The sequence below is a fragment of the Urocampus carinirostris genome, chromosome 6 (genome assembly GCF_059441175.1).
Source record: "Urocampus carinirostris isolate Australia breed hairy pipefish chromosome 6, RoL_Ucar_1.0, whole genome shotgun sequence".
Lineage (NCBI taxonomy): Eukaryota > Metazoa > Chordata > Actinopteri > Syngnathiformes > Syngnathidae > Urocampus > Urocampus carinirostris.
The window spans coordinates 656,639-678,597 of record NC_142354.1 but is presented as its reverse complement, the minus strand read 5'-3'; the positions used below and the strand labels follow the sequence as shown (position 1 = coordinate 678,597).

General features: G+C 39.7%; 1 protein-coding gene across 2 annotated transcripts in view; it reads right to left on the bottom strand.

Annotated features, from left to right (window-relative positions):
• Positions 1 to 13,289, bottom strand: part of cldn19 (claudin 19) — a 30,927-nt gene extending 17,638 nt beyond the window's left edge. For both annotated transcript variants that reach the window (XM_088337386.1, XM_088337387.1), the window contains exons 1-2: positions 12,785 to 13,289; positions 675 to 839 (exon numbers count right to left, since the gene is read on the bottom strand). In XM_088337386.1, coding sequence (XP_088193512.1) covers positions 675 to 839; positions 12,785 to 13,007 — 388 coding nt within the window. In that variant the 5' untranslated portion in view covers positions 13,008 to 13,289. The remainder of the gene's footprint in view (positions 1 to 674; positions 840 to 12,784) is intronic.
• Between the last annotated feature and the right edge of the window lie 8,670 nt (positions 13,290 to 21,959).

Sequence of the window (21,959 nt, the reverse complement as noted above, 5' to 3'; positions counted from 1 at the left end):
ATTAAACATTCTGTACTTTATTGATATAATAACAAAGTAAAACTTGAGACGGTATCATACAAAAAGAAGTATCAGCATTTTCCACAGTATGTGGCGCATCATTTTGATAGAAGGCTAATATAGATTGCATGTGTTGTGTTCATATACGGCTTGTATAAGGCTTTCAAGTTCTTATGACTCCTGACATATTATTGTTTTATTTTTTTGTCCAATGCGGTCATTCAACATTTTTGGTAGCCGATCCCTGGGCTAGCTGGCTGTTCTGACTGCAGAGCCCATTTAAAAAAGGACTTGGGTTTTATATGTACTAATTGTGATTTCTCATTTCTAATTTTTTTTATTTATACTATTATTTTTATTTTATTGCTTGTTAAAGTACTTGAATTTACCTTGATCTATTTTTAAATTTGTAATTTATGCGTTTTGCTGTTAATTGGATGGACTTTGATGATTTGATGATCTGATTGAATGGTTGTTTGAAAATGAATAAATGAATAAATGAGACATTACTACAGAGTAATTCTTTCACCAAGTACTTTTTCACTTTTACTCAAGCAATTATTAATATATTAATATTATTCTGAAGTAACAGTACTTTACTTTTATTATACCCACTTCTGGGTGTTTTGTAGCATGTGAAATGCTGAAAATAATTACATTTTGAAAAGTCATACCTGCTAGGAGAAAGAGAGCGCCCCCTATCACTGCAATGCGCGTCTTGATTACTGGGTTAGCATCTCCCACCTTTGTGCACTTCATGCCAACAACACTGATGATGATTCCAATTAGGCCAATCAGTACTGAAAGCACCATTAAGGCACGGCATGTCTGGATATGAACTAAAGAGGATGGCAAGAGAAAGATAAGCAAAAATTATTACATAGCACATTAACAAATTATAAACAGAATATCTTTTAATTCATGATAGGGTTCGTCATATTTTCAAGGCCAAATTCGAGCACTTTTGGAGGACTTTCAAAGCTAACTTTTCAACTTCCCTAGTACCATTAAAGATGAAATCCTGTGTAAATCATGTATTTTGCAAAGGCACATATATACCTGCAATTTACACTTGCAATTTTTTAATCCTGCATGTGGATTTATCAAGAAAAATAAGTTGTCATGGTTTGGCGCCTGCAATCCCTCTCCTCCAACAATGGCAGCATTACCATACCTGTCAACCTGTACGGTTTTGCCGTACAAAGTATGATTTTTATGCATTTTAAGACGAGTACGACGTACAAGGAAATCTGTACGGAAAAACGCAAATTTGTCATTGATGGGTACTATCTGGTATACACTGACTATCATGAAACGGCAAATCAATCAAGTCAAAGGAGTTCGATGTGGAAGCCTCTATCTTGGTATTGTTTTTTTCGTTGCAAACGAAGCGAGCGGTTTGATGCTACTGTGCGCATGCGTCTGCCGCCTGGGGATTTTCCATCATGCATTATCAAAAAAAAAAATGGTGTACGATTATTTTGTATTTTGTATGGGAAAATACGACAGTTTGTACGGGCATGGAGCCGTGGAGGTTGACAGGAATACATTACTACGTTTTTTTAGTCCCCTTCACCATTCTCTCCGTAGGTGATTCCAATCGAACATTGAGGCACCTCTATCCAAAATACTCCAGGCTGCCCACCTCTTATCTTAATTCCTGAAGACATTCACGCGCAATGAGTTCTCTTGCTATGAATTCCTTCTTCAGTTCCCTCCTCATTCTAAGTTCATCCACTTCAATAACTGGCACTCCAACCCAGACCTCCTTCTTCAGTTCCCTCTTTTCAGATTCAGATTCAGATCTACTTTATTGTCATTCTCGTACACATGTATACAGAACGAAATGTCGATACATCTGACCCGCACAGTTTCCTTGAATGTACAGATATAAATAAAATGTTGTATTGAGTTGGAGTATTGAGTACTAATAATATACTAAATAATTATGGCTATGTATAGTATTTTACAGTAGTGCAAATAGTGCAAGAGGAGCAGCTAACCAGATGTGCAAAATGGGCAGTCAGGTAAACAAGTCAGGTAAACAGTAACAATAACACTGTAACAATAACACTGTAAGTACAATAGTGCGGAGAAACAGATGTGCAAGGAGTGGCTAGCTATAAAGAACTGCCAGTAGTGCAAAAAGTCAAACAAAACCAACAGATGTACAGATTAGCAGCAGTTTAGATTTACTATGTGTTTGATTGACCATTCAACAGTCTAATGGCCGGTGGAACAAGACTATTGTGGAACCTGGTGGTCCTGCACCGCACACTGCAGTACCTCTTCCCAGAGGCTAGCAGAGTGAACAGTCCATGATGGGGGTGAGAGGGGTCACTGATAATGTTCTTGGCTTGGGATAGGCAGCGCTTCTGGCCAATGTCCTGAATGGAGGGGAGAGAAGTCCCGATGATTTTGTCTGCTGTCCTCCTCACCCTCCTCACACTACCCCAGTCAGAAGCGCTGCAGCCTCCACACCACACAGAGATATAGCTGGTCAGGATACTCTCTATGGTGCCCCTGTAGAATGTGATGAGGGAGGGTGGGGGCAGGTGGGCTCTCCTCATCCTCCGCAGGAAGTACAGGCGCTGCTGTGCCCTCTTCACCAGTGATGCAGTGTTCACGGACCTGGTGAGTTTGTTTGTGATGTGCACCCCTAGGAACTTGATGCTGCTGACAACCTCCACAGCCTTGTTGTTGATGATAAGTGGGGCATGGTTGGGCTGGTTTTTCCTGAAGTCGATAATGATCTCTTTAGTTTTGTCAACATTCAGGACCAGGCTGTTATCCCTGCACCAGCCCACTAACTGCTCCACCTTCTCTCTGTAAGCCAGGTCGTTGTCATCCCTGATGAGGCCCACCACTGTTGTGTCGTCCGCAAACTTCACGATGTGGTTTGTGCCTGACCTAGGGATGCAGTCGTGTGTCATCAGGGTGAACAGCAAGGGGCTCAGGACACAGCCTTGGGGGGAGCCCGTGCTGAGGGTGATGACATCGGAGATGTTCTGACCAATTCGCACTGACTGGGGTCTGTCAGTGAGGAAGTCCAGCAGCCAGTTCCGCAGGGGGGTGTTGAAACCCAGGAGTCTCAGTTTGTCTACCAGGTGTTGTGGGATGATGGTGTTGAATGCTGAACTGAAGTCCTGGAACAGCATCTGCACATGGGTGTTCTTCTCCTCTAGGTGTGTCAAGCTCAGATGAAGCGCAGAGGAGATGGCATCCCCGGTGGAGCGGTTTGTCCGGTAGGCGAACTGAAAGGGGTCGAGTGAGGAGGGGGGACTGGAGGTGATGTGCTCTTTAACCAGTCTCTCAGGGCACTTCATTATGATGGGAGTCAGTGCAACGGGCCGGTAATCGTTCAATGATAGGATCTGGGGGTTCTTTGGCACTGGGATGATGGTGGCAATTTTGAAGCATGATGGTACCGTGGCTTGGTCTAGTGAGGTGTTGAAAATGTCTGTTAGTACACAAGCCAGCTGATCGGCGCACTCCCTAAGGACCCGCCCTGGAATGTTGTCCGGGCCTGGAGCCTTCCGTGTGTTGACCCTTCTCAGGGTCTTTCTCACCTCTGGAGATAAGATCTGCAACCTCAACGGAAGTTTTTAAATTGAGGCTCAAGACACACTTCTATTCCAAAGCATATGATTGATGCCCACCTCGTATTCTGTTTTGTCCTGTCTTTTTCTGAGGCCTGCCTGGCTGATACGAAGGAGAAGGATGATTTGGGATGGGTCAGCGGACCGGGGTCTGACCTGCAGCATGTCAACCCCTGCATTTACCAGCTGGCGTCGTCGTTGATGTCATGCTCTTTCCGGACATTTTCAACATCTTACCTAGTGTTTACTATTCTGTGTACAGTAATGCTAATTGTAATTCACCCTGTTCAATCCTGGAAGGGGGATTACCACATGTGAGGTCCTTTCTCAAGGTTTCTCTTTTCTCCTCACACTGAGGTTTTTGAGTTTTTCCTTGCCCGCATGCTGGTTTGCTAGTTTAAGATCAGGTAATTGTGTAATTTTGTAACTGTAATCCTGTGCAGTCCTTTGAGACATTTTTGTGATTAAGGGCTATATAAATAAATTTGACTTGACTTGACTTGACCTCAGTTGAGTCCAGGAGGAGTGCTCTGTTGTCCTGATGTGGAACCGCTTTTGCTGCAGGGGTGCCATTTTGTGCTTCGAACCTCCCAAAGAAGTTGTTGAGGTCATTCAGAAAGTCCATGCTAGTGTCCTGCACTGGGGCGGTGGTTGGCTTGTATCTGGTGATGGCCTGAATGCCTTTCCACATATCCCTGGTGTTGGTTGTGTTGAGGAAACGGTCCTGGATTTTTTGACTGTGCGATCGCTTTGCTAGTCTGATAGCACGGTTCAGGTTAGCCCTCGCTGATCTCAGCGCCTCCTCGTCACCAGATTTAAAGGCAAGGTTCCGTACCTTTAGCAATTTGCGTATCTCAGCAGTCATCCAGGGCTTCTGATTGGCACGGGTGCAGATGGTTTTGGTATTGCTGACGTCTTCTGCGCATTTACTGATGTAGGCTGACACGGACATGGCGTACTCATCTATGTTTATTTTGTTGTTGTAAGCGGCAGCCGATTTAAACATGTCCCAATCAGTGCATTCAAAGCAGTCCTGTAGTGCCTTCATTGCCCCCTCAGTCCACACCCTCACCTGCTTCACTGTAGGTTTTTCTCTGGTCAGCAGGGGCTTGTATGCAGGAATTAGCATAACATAAAGGTGATTTGATGAGCCAAGGTTGGGGTGGGGGGCTGCTCTGTATGCTCCTCTGATATTTGTGTAGGCCAAGTCTAATGTGTTCCTACCTCTTGTAGCAAAGTCGACATGCTGGTGGAAATGCGGGAAAACTGTTTTCATGTTGGCCTGGTTAAGGTCCCCCGCTGCAATAAAAATGCATTCGGTGTAAGCATGCTGCAGTTCACTCACAGTTCGGTAGAGAACGTCCATTGCCTCCTTAGTATTAGCGCTGGGGGGCACGTACACGGCAGTAATGATGGTAGCACTAAACTCCCTCGGTAGGTAGAAGGGTCTGCAGATCACCGTCAAAAGTTCAATGTCTCATGAGCAGTGATTCGAGATTATCTTAGCATTTCTGCACCAGTTGTTGTTGGTATAAATGCATAGTCCGCCACCCCTGCTCTTACCGGTGAGCTTGCCGCTTCTATCAGCGCGGAAAGCAGTTAACCCCACAATGCTAACAGCGTCATCCGGGATAGATGAGTTTAGCCATGTCTCCGTCAGAATTAAAGCGCAACAGTTCTTTGTCCCAGGATCTTCTGCTCCAGCCATCTTTTTAAAGGTATTCCCAAAACTTCCTTTCAAGATTTTCACCATCCCAAGACTCCCTCTCAAATTTCCCTCCTCAGCAATTCCAGTCCAACAATTCCTTCTCCTTAGTGAAAGACTTTTGTTGTTGTTTAATAAACGCCCCCCTCTTAAGGTTTGATCTCATCCCTTGCATTCAGTCTTCTTGCTGTCCTGCATATGGGTCTGTAAGATACCCTGTTACATGATTTTCAGATATTGAGTAAATCCCGTTTATATTTGTGGATCTGAAGAATACGTGTGTAAATACTTTTGAGACGAAAGTCTTCCCATTTAGGTGTTGGGTAAAAATGACAGTATTATGTAACTTACAGTTTCAGTTGCAGGAGGCTCTTCCCATTGCAATTTTGGGAAATGCTACGTTAATTTTTTTGCATGGCCCATTCATTCCTGAGTTGAGCTATGTCCAAAGTCCAGCCCGCGGGCGAAATACGGCACATGATCACCTTTTTACCGGCCCGTGGCTTGTGTCATAAAAATAATAATATGTGGCCTGCCTAGGATGTATACCACAGTATAAGAAAAATGAATAAATACATTTTATAATTTCACCAGATGGTAGCAGTAGCGACTAGCAGTAGCCCTTTCGCCAACTTGGCCTGGTCCTTCTGCGCCAATTTAAGACCACCCAATTTCCGTTATTGCAACTGGCAGCATTACCCCATTTTCCAGTCCCCCTCACCATTCCTCTCCCTAGGTGATTCTAATCTGACATTGAGACACCTCTACCCAAAATAGTCCAGGCTTCCCACCTCTTATTTTAATTTCAGGAGAAGTGAAAATTGGATTATGTTTTCTCTGAAATCCAAAACAACCATGTCTGCTTAATTTGCCAAGAAATTGTGGATGTTTTTAAAGAATATAATATCAAGGGGCACTAAGCTAATTGGAAGCGAACGCGGCGAAAAGGTGGAACAATTAGAAGGTGTTTTTTCGGCACGGCAGCATTTCCTCACAAGAATCCGCGATTCTATCGAGAATGCTACGAAGGCCAACTACGAGGTTTTAATGGTCTGTAGTTTTGGTAAAAATTCAAAGTAAGCCCGCTATTTGCAATACATTTATTAATTAACTCATTTTCTTTACCCATTCATTCCTGAGTTGAATAAATTGGTAAGATAAATATTATTTTCCCAGACAGACTTTTTGTTTGTTTTATAATGGTCTGCGATTTTGTTAAAACGTATAAAAGTCTGCCATTTCCAATAAATGTAGTCATTTTATCCATTTTCTGTACCCATTTATTCCTGAGTTGAATAAATTGGTAAATATATATTGTTTTCCCAGAGATGTTTTTTTCTCATTTTAAAATGGTCTGTGATTTTCTTTAAACTTATAAAACTTTGCCATTTGCAATAAATGGAGTCATTTATTCATCTTACTTAGCCGTAACTTCCTGAGTTGAATAAATGGTTAAAATATATATAGTTTTACCACACAGACTTTTTTTCTCATTTTACAATGGTCTGTGATTTTGTTAAAACCTATAAAGGTTTGCCATTTGCAATAAATTTAGACATTCATTGATTTTCTTTACCCATTTATTCCTGAGTTTACTAAATGAGTAAAATAAAAATTGTTTTCCCAGACAGACTTTTTATTCATTTTATAATGGTCTGTGATTTTGTTAAACTTATTGCAAATGGCAATCTTTTTTTATAAGTGTAGGCATTCATTCATTTTATTTACCCATTTATTCCTGAGCTGAGTAAATTAGTGAAATAAATACTGTTTTCCCCAGACAGGCTTTATGTTCATTTTACAATGGTCTGTAATTTTGTTAAAACTTAAAAAAAGTCTGCCATTTGCAACAAATACATTTACTCATTCTTTTTTTGATTTTTATTACCCATTTATTCTTGAGCTAAGGGCCGCGGGGCAAAGGCATAGTACACACCGGGTGAGCTGCCAGTTTACCACAGAGCCACAGAGACAACTATTCACTCTCATATTTACACCTACAGACAATCTATTATGACTAATTGGCTTTTCATACATGTTTTGGGTGTTAATGTTAATTCTATTCGTTAAAAAAATGCCAGGCTGAATAGTCGGCCCGCACACATTTTCAGATTGCCAAATCTGGCCCGCCTTCTAAATAGTTTTGGACACCTCTGGCCTATATTAAACGTCCAAAATTGATATGTAATCCTTGCATTAATTCACATATTATGGTGCCTTGTTCAAGTGTAAAATACACCTGTCCCCTAGGGGCGATGAATATTCATAGGACAATGCAATGCAAACTAATGCCAGCTGCCGCTATATCACGAGAGGGGAAGAAATGAGATGGCAAAGCAAAGCAGTGTCGGCGTCATTTTTCAGCAGACTTGTTGCAAAACATGGCAACAGTTTTAAGCAATTACAAGAACTTTACCAAAAATTCAAGCAATCCTCAGTCCTTAGAAATACATTACAATTCAGGTATTTTCTTGAAAAAACATTAAAATTAAAGTATTTTCAAGGATTTCAAACACCCAAACGAACTTAGCACTGAGGAGACCAAATGTAAAATAGACCCAAAAAGGACATTAAACTCCTAGAGCAAATATTTCACAAAGGCAAATCCTGGGGTTTTCACCTTTCCTGAAACAAAAGACAACAGAATTCAGATTTTTTTACGGGTGTAGATTGCCCCCACCCCTCGTGAAGAACTGCTATGACGTGCGCGCACTTCTTTTTGCTTTCGCTTTAGATATCGGTGAACGGAGTGCTTTAGCCCCTAATTATGCCTCCGAAGAAGGTCGGTGCAAGCAGCAAAGTTGCTACAGGTGAAAAAAGAAGGGTAGTGCGTACAACTATTGCATTTAATAAAAAAATAATAGCAAAATATCGAGAAGGTGTGCGAGTTTCCCTTCTTTCGAGGGAATAGAGCATGGCTTCTGCAGACCTTCACAGAGGTAAGAAATCCCATTCATAATTATTTTCTTTATCCTTTAACCGCTCACCACTTTTTGTGAGACCCGGGTGATAAATGAGGTGTAAACGACCTGATTTTTTTAGTTGTACACGTTCATGTTAGCGTAATCTTTCGTACGGAAGATTACGCTAATGCGAACGTACGATTAGCCTGGGTTAGCTTCATGTTTACGTTCATGGTAAGCATTCAGGGTGTTGGAACGGATTAAAACGATTTTATATTACTTTTAATGGGAAAAACGATTTTCGGTGATCGAACAAATCGGTTTTCGAACAGGGTTCTGGAACTTTATATGGTCGAGAAGCGAGGTTCCACTGTACTAGTAAAGTTTTTGTGAAATTCCTTTAGTCATTTTGTGAAAAAAGTGATGTAGTCCCATGATATAGACACTATAAAATGTAATTTAACTGGGGAACAGTGAAGATGGTACTATTTCAAAGTTATTCAATTTTTTTACAAGTTGTTCTCTAATTTTGATTTACTGTATTTTAAAACAGTTAAAACATGTTTTTATCAGTTTTTTTGTTGGAAAACCCCATTTGGCCCAATCCCTAGCCCCAGCAGCCCCCAACTCAATTGAGTTTGAGACCCGTCGTCTAAACAGAGGTGTCTGGCTGCAGAGGGCGATAAGAAAGTACTGTGTTCAGGGATAGTGTCTAAATATAATTGAAGCTATTTCAGAATTTTACACTTATGGAGACGCACACGCCTGGTAGAGCCTTGATTTGGATGAAAAGTTTCCCCTCGTGCATACAAGATGCAAATTCTCCGTGCTTAACTGTTTTATTACATTCCAAAATTAGATAAAGACTTTTTAGTAACGTTTGCACCGAGAGGGGAGACATTTTCAAGAAGAGAGGGTGGTTGGGTAATTTTTCTGCACAACACAGACAAGCATACAAGTGTGCGTATTTATAAATGCACCGGTAGCAAAACTGATTTTAGTTAAGGTTTATTTAAGTATTGATTACAAAGTAACAGGAGGCACGGCGGCCGAGTGGTCTGCGGCACAGTTTTGAGGTCATGGGATCAAGTCCAGCTACCACCCTCCCTGTGCGGAGTTTGCTTGTTCTCCCCGTGCTTGCATGGGTTTCCTCTGAGCACTCCGGTTTCCTCCTACATTCCAAAAACATCCATGTCAAGTTTACTGGCTGGTCCAAATTGTCCCTGGGTGTGCATGAGCGAGTAAGTTGTCCCTGTGTGCCCTGCACCTGGCCGGTAACCAGTTCAGGGTGTTCCCTAACCACTGCCTGAGAACAGCTGAGATGGGCTTCAGCATCCCTGCCACCCTACTTTGGATAAGCGGTGCAGATAATGGAAGGATGGATGATTAAAAAGTAAAACGCACGGATAAAAACTTGTCGGAGTTCGTTTCCAACTTCTTTGAACTTGCCAAGCTTCGATTCATTAATCTTTATCTATTTCTCCCGTGTTAGCACACCACGGAGGACGAAAACCCCAAAAGCATTCAATGGAGGTTTTAGAGATTTTAGATTGAATTCATATCTGGGAGGACCACTCTGTTCAGACTCCTGTAGCACATTAACTTCCAAATTCCTTGAATCCATGAACACCTTTGCTAACAATGCATTGCGGGATATGATAGCAATCAAGCAAAAATGCTTAAAAGCCACAGGAGATGCATAGTCGCAAGTCGCATTTTTGAGGGAAATGTGAATGAGTTCACAAAAACGTGGGATTTCACCCCAAAATAGTTCGGCTTTACTCGGACAAAGCTAGAACCTGTGACCTTCCATTCTTTACAGCGACCACCCAACCCTAAGGCCACCAAGCTGGTCTGCAGAGGAAACAAGGAGCACTGACCGATGGGGTGCACTGCCCAACAATTTAAAGAAAATCTGAGACTTTTTTGTGCACCTATGGGTGTGAAAATACGGTATACGATAATTATGTGAATGACATATTAATGGCAAATTGTTTTCAAAAATATGGACCTAGGATATTTAGCACAGGTGATTCAAGTGACTGCCAATGACACAAAATGGCAGCAAGGTGCCAAATTCCTTTTTCGGGGGGGATTCAATGTTCTGCATTTGAAAAACATGATAATTTTCTGTTGCTAAAAGGTAAAATTGAAAAACACAGAACTTCGACCGCAGCACTGAAGCCAACTTTCAAATGCTCGCTTCCTTAGGACAAGAATTGTTTGTAAATATGAAACTTTTTGTAATTGCTTGACTGTAATGTTTTTTTTGTCCTGTCCTTTTTCCTGTCCTGTGTATATCTCCACCCATTCCTACCACTCACCCAATTTAATTGCTCTACTGTAGGTGCTTTGCCAGAGCTTCTATGTTCTGTGAGTTTTCATCATAAAGTCTTTCAACAGTGAACTTAAATTGTTTAAAGAATTATTTATTATTTATTGTTTTTGAGACAAATCACTCCCTATATAGGTGTTGGGTAAAAATGACTGTATTATCTAATTTGCATTTTCAGTTCCCATTACAAATTAAAAATGGATAACACTACTTAACTCTACTTAATTTTTTGCATGGTCCATAATAAATGTTCATGATTGACATTGTATCACATACCAATTTCATAGTGCCCTGTTTAGGTGTAGCATGCACCTGTCCTCTTGGGCACGGCCCATAGGGGGCGGCGACGCTTTATAGGACAATACCATACAAACTAGTGCAGCCTGCTGTTAGTCATGGGGGAAGAAGAAATGTAATGGCAAAGCCACCAGAGAGCTGTGTCGGCGTCATTTTTTAGTGGACTAGCTTAGAAACATGGGAACAATTTCAGGAAATCACAAGCACTTCACACAAAATTCAAAGACTTCAATCCTTGAAAACACATCGTTTAAATTCAAACATTTACAAGGATTTCAAGTACCAGTACAAACCTTGTTTCTTGTTTTAAGATCATTTGTTTACCTTAAAATATCCTTAAAATAATTGTTTTAATTAATTATTGTGAGAGAGCTTTGCTAATTTTAGAAAACATTATCTACCAAAATAAGAAAGAAAAGAAGAAAACGAAAGAAAAGAACAAAGGAGAAATACAAATACAAAGTCAAATATTTAAATGTGTAACAATCAACCGTCAGCTGGGTGACACAATTTTGTTAGAATTTACTTTTTTTGTCATTGATATTAACGTAGTGAATCATTGTATGTAACGAGATTAGACATGCCACACCAAAGAAAACATGTAATACTGTACACACTTTAACAAGAAAAATAAGATTAAAAAAAACTGTCAGGATAAATGAGCACAATTATTTACAAAATAGTGTTTAGGGACTGACTGAAGTCATAATATTAGTCCAATAAAAAATAGCACAATAATATTGAGCAGCAACAAAAATTCCCATATAAGTCGTACGATAAATCTTTTGTTCACTAGTTTTTTTTTTTAATTCTTTTATTTGTTACTCCCTTTTATCTTTGTTATCTTCTCTTTTTTTGCTTTGAAAATATCATTATTGTATTAATATTTATTTTTTTATCACTAAGACATTTAAATCTATGGAGACCTTTTTTACCTATGTGACTACGTCAATGTTGTTGTGCAAGTTTCCGTCTTTTTTAAAAAGCGGCTCGGATCACTAAAAGGAGCTAGCTCTTTTGGCACCAAAACGGGTGTTCAGATTGTTTTTGTTGCTTTCATCCATATGGTATTAATTGTTATGCAACATTTTGCACAAAAATATTTAAAAGCGGGGGGGATTTAAAAAACAAAACAAAAACAGACAATAATGAAAAAAATAAAACAAAAATAAGCCTAGAAATGAAAAGAAGAGAATAGAGAAAAAAACAGGAAAAAGAAGAAAAATGGGGAAAAGCAAGAAAAAACAAATTACAAAGCTAGGAAAAAAAGAGAAAAGAAGTAACAAATAAAATAAATAAGGAAACTAGAGAACAAAAATTAAAAAATAAAGAAAAAGGGTTGAAAAAATAAAGAGGAAAAACAGGTTTAGAAAACAAAATGTTTTTTTTGGGGCGTCTCTTGGATCGCTCTTGTGTTAGGTTCAAAATAATTGTGAAAATTATTTCAAGGTAATAGTCAATCTTTTTGCCAACATTGTACTTCCACCAAAAACTGATATTAAATACATTTCTGTATTGTGCATTGCCAAAAACTCAGCAAAATTTAACTTCATTAAGGTTTTTGACACGTTTGCTACTAAATGGGTTGCCAAACTTGAAATTGATGTTGCTCACTATTATTTCAAGCGACGCTTACAGACTTTGTGTATTGCTCAGACCCGTGGAAGGTTACAGGGAACATTGGTCAGGACAGAGAAACCCCGGGTCAAAATTGACCCGCTAACAAGTGGTGCCATTTCCTTACACAACAAGAGGATTAATAAATTACACATCAGTCATGAAATGGATAAATACCAAAACGCAGTACTCTTTTTCTATAAATATTTACCATGTTTTACCTTTATAAAGTTTCAGTTACTGGTGGTTAGATATTTTGGGAACTATAGAGGCTAGAATTAAAAAAGACCCCTGTGAAAAAGGGCACTTCACTAATAGTTATACTTACTGTCAAGAGAAAGCATGGAGTCAAAGATCTTACATTGGACCTGTCCTGTGCTCTGTGAGGCGCAACTCATCCACAGCCCCTCATAAAGCCCCACTGCAGTAATAATCGCATCACCGACATAGGACGATTGCTTCCACTGAGGCAAAACTGTGGTTGAGATGATGCCAATCCAGCCACCCAGGGCCAGGAAGTAGCCCAACAACTGGAGACCAAGGTTTGCCATCTTTCTTTTGCTTTGTCCACCTTATTCTAACTTCTCTTATCTGCCACTAATTGAGTGTCTTCTATTACGCCAATTTGACTCCGATGTAGAATCACATTGGAACAGTTGCCAGAATTTCAATCACAGATTGTTGAATCTCCCTGGTCAAAGTAATGCTATTTATTAAGTATCTGATCTTAATCAGTTGGGTGCCTCCAAGTTTCCTTTCTCCTAGCTCTTCTCTCCTTTTGCTCCAGACTCAAGTGGCTCGAGGAATAGACAAAGAAATTCGGGGGAAACATACAAAGAAGTAAATAGGCTGAGGGTGGCTGAAAAGGACGATTGTGATTGGGCTTTTCACAGTCACGCCTGCGGGGAAGGCAGAGACTGACGGAGGAGGAAGGCGAGTGGTAGAGATAGGGATAAATAACTTATTTATATATATTTTTCTAACCTGTTACCTCGGTTGTTTATTAAACTTAATGTAATAGCGTTCTACTTGTTTTGTTAAACATTTTGAAAGGCAATTCAACTTGAAGTAAAAACTAGAATGGCTGCTGACCTATCAGTATTTTCAGAAAGCTATTCACGCCCCCAGGCCAGAGCTACATTGAAAATAAACACCATATTTTACAGGCAGGGCAGCACGGTGGCGGAGTGTGCGGCACAGTTGTAAGGTCTTGGGAACCTCCTGTGTGGGTTCAAATCCAGCTACCGGACTTACTGCGCGGAGTGTATATGTCCCCGTGCTTGCGTGGGTATCACTTTATCACATTAAATGACGCCTGGCATTGTGATTTTTTTGTCGTTGGCAAAAAAAGTTCACTTTGCGCTGCGCTCCCTATTTGTCTCCGTCATTTTTAGCTTCTGGTAGAGATCACTGCATAGATTTAGCCCTATCTCCTGCATGTTATGCAGAATGCAGCAGCAGTCCAGGTTGGGATAGGTGCTAATAGTGTGCCTGTCAGTCACACAACCTTAGGCAGGCAGTGGCTGAGGGGACTGGGTGAGAGAGAGAAGGGCTGATGTGGAGAAGCGTTCCTTTGAGAATATCGGTCGTATCCATCCGGTCCAAGTATTCTTTCAGTATCGAAAATATTGATATTTAAGATCAGTCCGCCCACCCTTCATTTCGAGCATTTCAGTTTTTGGATAATTCTATCAGGAGAACAGATGAAAATTTTTGTGAATGGTCATTGGTGGTTTGTTTAATCGACACACACACACACACACACACACACACACACACACACACACACACACACACACACACACACACACACACACACACACACACACACACACACACACACACACACACACACACACACACACACACAACTACATTTAGCCTCCCATTAGGCACAAAGTATAAACATTGAGTATGAAGTGTAGACACGAAATGTAGCAGGCCCTCAGAGCCAGAACCAGCAAGCTCAAGACAGTTGTTTAAATTCTGTGTATTTTAGATTCTCCATAGCCTCTCAGATTATGAGCCCTTTCTTGAATTTCAAACATATTTGTCAAATTTATGGGCAACATTTTGTTAAGAGCTTGAAATAAGATTATAGGTGTATTATATTTGACAAGGTCCTGACATTTAAACGTCTCAGACTGCATCAGCCCACATTGTGACACCTACATCAGTAAATAAACCTTTACTAAACTTTAATAAACAACTTTAGACTTGTTCGCATCATAAAATTGGGCTGTATTTTACAAAACATTGCGATTGAAGTCTTTTTATGTGAATAAACAGTTCCAACGATCACATTAGATTTCCCTTTTGGCACTTCTGGTTTTAAACAAGGACATGTTGATTTGAAATAGATATCTTGATAAAATATATTGCCTTTTAATGACATGTATAGAGTGATGAATGATCAGTTGTATAAAAAGCTTAATGTAACTGCCATTATTGAAGATCACTTGTTTCTGAATCCATACTAGTGACCATTCAACAAAATGATGAATACATCTTTTTCCAAAAGTATTTTCATGACTATAGTAACAATTAAATGCTTTATTCGATAACAGAACATGTTTTTTATGAGCTGGTACTGCTTTTACTAATCTAATTCTATCAGGAAGAAAATACCTATTGAAGTGGATGTTTTGCATACATGACTCCACAGCTTTTGTTGGTTAGGGTTGTTACTTTTGGTTTGTTGTTGATTTTTCAGCATTTTTTGTTTGTCTTATCATAAGTAGGTGCTGCATCTGTTTAATATGATTTTTATTCATACTAGAAATTAGATTATTCATTTTGAAGATTACAAAATTAACATTCTTAAAATATTGTGCAGCTCCTGGCTGTTTACATTTGTGCCCATCTCAGAATAGTTGCCTTTTGTGTACTGTACTCAGAGCCATGCACATCTTTCTCCCACTCTTTTTTGAGGAACAATGGTCAAATCCACAAGGCACAATCGATCGCGGAAACAATGAGTTTAGTGTTCTGCAATGTTTTTCAACCAAACTGGTGTTCAAGGCACAAAGGAATTACTGAAATCGCACCGCATGAATGCACACACGCTCACACACAGCTCTTAATGTGCATGCAATAAAAAGCATCTGTACGCTTCCAGTGAAATATTTTAGCTTCATTAGAAGAATGTTCCTTTCTGAAAACATCAAAACCACAGATTGATTCATATATTCTATTCGTTAACACATTTCATACTAGCATGGGCCAAGCAACAAGCACTGCACATTCTCTTTTGTTTGAACTTCACTTAAATTCATTGTGCATTTTAAAGTACACTTACACTGGAAAAAAAGATTACAAACAGTTTACAAACAATTCAATACTTCTGAAAAAAAATCTTCACTGCTCAACAGTTTAAATACATTTTGTTGTGTCTATACCATGCTACTACAACAGTTTTTCAACAAAAAAGCACTGATCAAAATTAGAGAATACTTTCATGTGCCTCCCACTTAATGGTGCTAATCTAGCACATGATGCTTATTTCCTTGATTATCTGCCAACCCCTATTTAACCGGCATTCTAAATGCCAGTTTCACTGACTTTGGAATATGGTGGGCGTTCTAAAGTGACTGAAAGCCTCTGGCATCAGGTTGTCCAGATGAAAACAAAAGGGATGACCCTATCAGCCATAGCAAGACGGGTTGTCATTCCAAATCAGTGATTACAAGACTATTTAATCTTTACAAAACTACAAACTCATTTAAGCTACCTAGGAAGGCTGGTCGTCCACGGTAGACAATTGCAAGAGAGGACCGGTCATTGCTGAGGATGTCAAAGGGTAATTGGTTTCACACTGGAGCTGAAATTGTCTCGCCATACATGTCTCACCGTTTAAAGAGCATTTGGACTGAAGGCCCACACTGCAGTGACCAAACTTCTCATTAGCAAAAAATGAATACATCAAAAAGATAAACTGAGCTCTGTGTGGTCAAGAAATCCGCTACAATCACTGAACTGTGGAGGAGGCTGGAAGATGAATGGACCAAAATCACAGCAGAGCATTCTGAGAGACTAGGCCCATCTTGTGACCTCAGATGTGCTGAGGCCTGTACACTGCTTACTAATTGCTGAAAGGTGTAACCTTCATAATGTTTTTTTTCCATGCCAAAGTCATTGTTGTTCTCTAATTTCGATTAGTCTGTTCCCTAGTTTTCATCAGCTCGTTTTCTGATTTTTTTTTGTGTGAAATGCTTTAGCCATTTTGCAAAGAAAAAAAGTGTTGCAGTACCATGATATAGAAACAACAAAGTGTCATTTAACTGGGGAACAGTGACGATGGCATTATTTCAAAATTATTTAATATTTTACAAGTTCTTTAATTTTGATCTGTACTGTACTGTATCTTATGTTTTATCAAATGGCACAACAAATTCAAATTTCATGTTCATTGATCCATTAACTTCCTGGATCGTCCACTGAGAATGCAACACTGGGTAGCTCTCTCCACTGCAGATGAGTTGCGGCAACGTTGACACCAGTCCATTCTTCCACTCCTATTGCCCCCTTGGACTGTGCTCTGGAGAATGATCTTGGCCAGTCCTGATGATCTTGAAACGTAACTATACAACTGCAGTTGACAACAGTTCTTTGTTGGGTCCAATTTGCCCTCTGATGGTGTTGAGCACTGTTTCATTTGTCACATGGGCTATAGATTTGATGCTTAGGAGTTTCCTGTAACGCATCTCCACGGTGTGGATTTTCACTTCAAGGTTTTCTGTGAGAGTCCATCTCTTACAACTATAGAGGAGGATGAACGTAACTAGCGATTGCAGGAGTCTGATCTTTAATTTTGTTGCAATGTTCTTGTCCCTCCACATGGATTCAAGTATGGCAAGTGCGTATAAGGGTGTGTCAGGGTCATGATTCAAGATTGGCCCTGACACATGCACCTTACATGCTCTCATGCAAGAGAACATTTCACACACGTAAAAAGCTTTAACACATACTCGTCAAAAGTTTACAGACGCACTGTGCTCAAATGCTTGCGTTGGTATCTGCAGGTCAAACACGCTCACTTACACTACTGAAATCCTCTCAAAAACACACGTCAAAAGCTTACATACGTACTGCTCAAATGCTCTCGCTCACACTGCTCAGAGGTTTGTGTTAAAAAACACTTGTCAAATTCACTCACAAACTAATAGCAAAATCTTACACACATACCAGTCAAATGTGTTCTCAAGCACTGGTGAAATCCACTCGTATACAGTACTGAAATCCTCTCATAAACTTATCTCAAAAGCTTAGACACATACTGGTCAAATGCGTTCGCAAGCATTTCTGAAATTCTCTCACATACAGTACTGAAATCCTCTAATAAACTTATGTCAAAAGCTTACACACATACTGCTCAAATGCATTTGCAAGCATTTGTGAAATTCACTCACATACAGTACTGAAATCCTCTAATAAACTTATGTCAAAAGCTTACACACATACTGCTCAAATGCACTTGCAAGCGTTGGTAAATTCACTACTGAACCTTGCGGAACACCGCAGGTAACACGGCTCAGATGTCATTTCACCATATTTAACACAGTGCGTCCTATCTGAGAGGTAGGATCTGAACCATAAGAGGATGGTTCCTGAGAGACCAATCCATTTTTCCAACCGTTCTAGTAAGATATTATGATCCACAGTGTCAAATCACAGAATGTAACTTAAGAACAATGTTTTTAAAAACCGAATGTAAGAACAAGTTTCAGTCCTTGTTGCCACGAGTCCTCAGAAAGAAAAAGATATTTATTACCATACCCTTTTAATTATGATTGTTGATATTAATGTAAAGAGACAGTGTGTAATATTTAGTGCCTCCTTGTGGTACAAAAACTTTAATCCAGTAAAAAAAAACACATTGGTTTGAATAGTGGGCAAAAATACATTAACTATCATACCAATGTTAATTTTTATTTTACACCAAGGAATACCCATTTCAGTCAGCACCATGTTTGTCCAGCATCCTGCCACTGAGCTGTGCCGTTTATCACTGGCCCTCACTCATACAGGACAACACAGTGCCGTTTACTCACGTACAGTACTGAAATCCTTTAATAAACTTATGTCAAAAGCTTAGACACATACTAGCCAAATGCGTTCACAAGCACTGATGAAATTCACTCACATAGCCCACAATACTGAAATCCTTTCATAAACCTATGTCAAAAGCTGAGACACATCCTGGTCAAATGCGTTTGGCAGCATTGGTGAAATTCACTCACATACAGTACTGAAATCCTCTAATAAACCTATGTCAAAAACGTTCACACATACTGGTCAAATGCGTTCACAAGCACTGATGAAATTCACTCACATACAGTACTGAAATCCTCTGATAAACTTATGTCAAAAACGTACACACATACTGGTCAAATACGTTCACAAGACTGATGAAATTCACTTACATAGCCCACAGTACTAAAATCTCTCATAAACTTATGTCAAAAGCTTAGACATATACTGGTCAAATGCGTTTGCAAACATTGGTGAAATTCACTCACATATAGTACAGAAATCCTCTAATAAACTTATGTCAAAAAGGTACACACATACTGGTCAAATGCATTTGCAAGCATTGGTGAAATTCACTCACATATAGTACAGAAATCCTCTAATAAACTAATGGCAAAAGCTTACACACATACCAGTGAAATGCCTTCTCAAGCACTGGACAAATTCACTCACATACAGGACTGAAATCCTTTCATAAACTTATGTCAAAAGGTTAGACACATACTGATTCAATGCGTTTGCAAGTACGGGTGAAATTCACTCACACACAGTACTGAAATCCTCTAAAAAACATCTCAAAATCTTACACACATACTGCTCAAATGCGTTCACAAGCATTGGTGAAATTCACTCACATACAATAATAAAATCCTCTGATAAACTTATGCCAAAAGCTTACACAAATACTGGTCAAATGGGGTCGCAAGCACTGGACAAATTCACTCACATACAGTACTGAAATACTTTCATAAACTTATGTCTATCAAACACAACGTTTGACCATTGTGTAAGGAAGCATTTCAATACTGTTTCTGGGCGTATTTTACATTTTATTTGTAGACACCGACATTTCACCATAGTGTGTGAGAGCATTTGACATGTATTTGTGAAGGTGTTTCATCGGTTTGAGTCAGAGCATCTGAGTGGTAGAAGTGAACGTGTTTCACTAATTTATGTGAGAGGTCATCCTTTCAAAATAAAATACAGAGCTGAAGCAAAACCAAGAAAGTACCCTGATTCAACAAAGAGCGTGACCTTATTGCTTTGTGCGGAGTGCATACACACAACCAGACATACATCGCTCATGTTCTCGTTCAAGTCTTGGGTTAAAACATCGATTCACCCACGGATTCAATGCAAACATTTTGTTTTGAAGGTTTCCTACCACCCACATGATGTGATGTACGTCCATCATTTACGTCACTAACGATGTATTCTCCTTTGCAGCAAGGTTCTTGTAAAAGTTATTGAAGGTATTTACATAAATTAAATGTCCATCTGTCCTATGCCTAGTCTTTTATGTCGAATAAAGTTTGTGCTGGGTCTGTTGCTGGGAAAAGATTCCGTGTGTTTGAGCATGTTTTGTGTTAGCGCTGATGTTGAAACGATTCATGATCCTAATGCCGATTAGTGCGCATGTGTCTGTGTTTTAGGTTCTATTTAAATCAAGTCAAGTCTTGTTTTTTTGTATAGCCCTTAATCAGAAAGTCTCAAAGGGCTGCACAGATCAAAAACTATTGCAAACTACAGACTATTATGACACCATCCCCTCATTTAAAACCTACATGAGGGCAAACAATACACACATTATCAACATCAAATATAGGTTTTCATATGCTATAGAGTAGAAGTGTGTTTTAAGCTTAGATTTAAACATTTCCACTGAGGTTGCAGATCGAATCTCAGGGAAAAGAGCATTCCACAGCACCGGGGCCCGGATGGAAAACACTCTTGAACCTGCGGATCTCTTCTCGGCTCTTGGGATCACTAGTAGACCAGCGTTTCAGAGCGAAGGCTCCGGACCGGAACATAGGGAGTGTGAGGGAGCAAGTCCATGCATGATTTTGTATAATACCAACAGGACCTTAAAATCACATCATAAGCTAACAGGGAGCCAATGCAGGTTAGCTTAAATCGGGGTAATGTGATCAAATTTTCTTGTCTTAGTTAAAAGCCTCGCTAGAGCATTTTGTACCAGCTCAAGGCTCTTGATTTTGGACTTCCTGGAGACCGAGAGTAGTGCATTATAGTAATTGACGATCCGCATCTGACTGAGACAGCATCGGACAAATTTTAGCAATGTTGTGACGATGGAAAAAAGCTGTACTAGTAATATTCTTAACGTGTGTTTGAAAGGACGGATTGTGGTCAATATGACACCAATATTTTTGACTGAGTCACTCTGGGTGATATTACATTTGTCAATGTTCGGACCAGTTTTTGAGAACAAATCACGGCATTTAGATGGACCAATAACTAACATTTCGGTCTTTTTTTCTTTAAGGCGCAAGAAGTTGAGTGACATCCATTCTTTTATCTCAGTGAGGCAGGCCTCCAAATTTTCCCAGTTTAGTGTGGCAGATTCCTCCATCGGAAGATATAGTTGAGTGTCATCTGCGTAGCAATGGAAACTGATATTATAATTGCTAATGATATCACCTAATGGAAGCATATAAATGCAGAAAAGAAGGGGGCCAAGTACTTAACCTTGTGGAACACCATAGGAAACACTAAAGGGCTCAGATGTCATTTCACCATATTTAACACAGTGCGTCCTATCTGAGAGGTAGATCTGGAGGCATGGTCACACAGCCTTTCACGGGCGTATCGCGTAGCGTAAAGCACTGCTGTATCTCGTCTGTATCGCGATCTCAAAGCGTCCAACAGTGTCTGCTTCACGGGCAGAAATTTCTGGCCGTGATTCAGCCTCGATACGCCCGTGAAAGGCTGTGTGACCATGCCTTGAACCATAAGAGGACGGTTCCTGAGGGACCAATCCATTTTTCCAACCGTTCTAGTAAGATATTATGGTCCACAGTGTCAAATCACAGAATGTAACTTAAGAACGATGTTTTTATAAACCGAATGTAAGAACAAGTTTCAGTCCTTGTTGCCACGAGTCCTCAGAAAGAAAAATATATTTATTACCATACCCTTTTAATTATGCTTGTTGATATTAATGTAAAGAGACAGTGTGTAATATTTAGTGCCTCCTTGTGGTCCAAAAACTTTAATCCAGTAAAAAAACACATTGGTTTGAATAGTGGGCAAAAATACATTACCTATCTTACCAATGTTAATTCTTATTAAAAAATTATTTCTTTTACACCAAGGAATACCCATTTCAGTCGGCACCATGTTTGTCCAGCATCCTGCCACTGAGCTGTGCTGTTTATCACTGGCCCTCACTCATACCAGACAACACAGTGCCGTTTAGTGATCCAATGACACACATTGGGACATTAAAATTGATT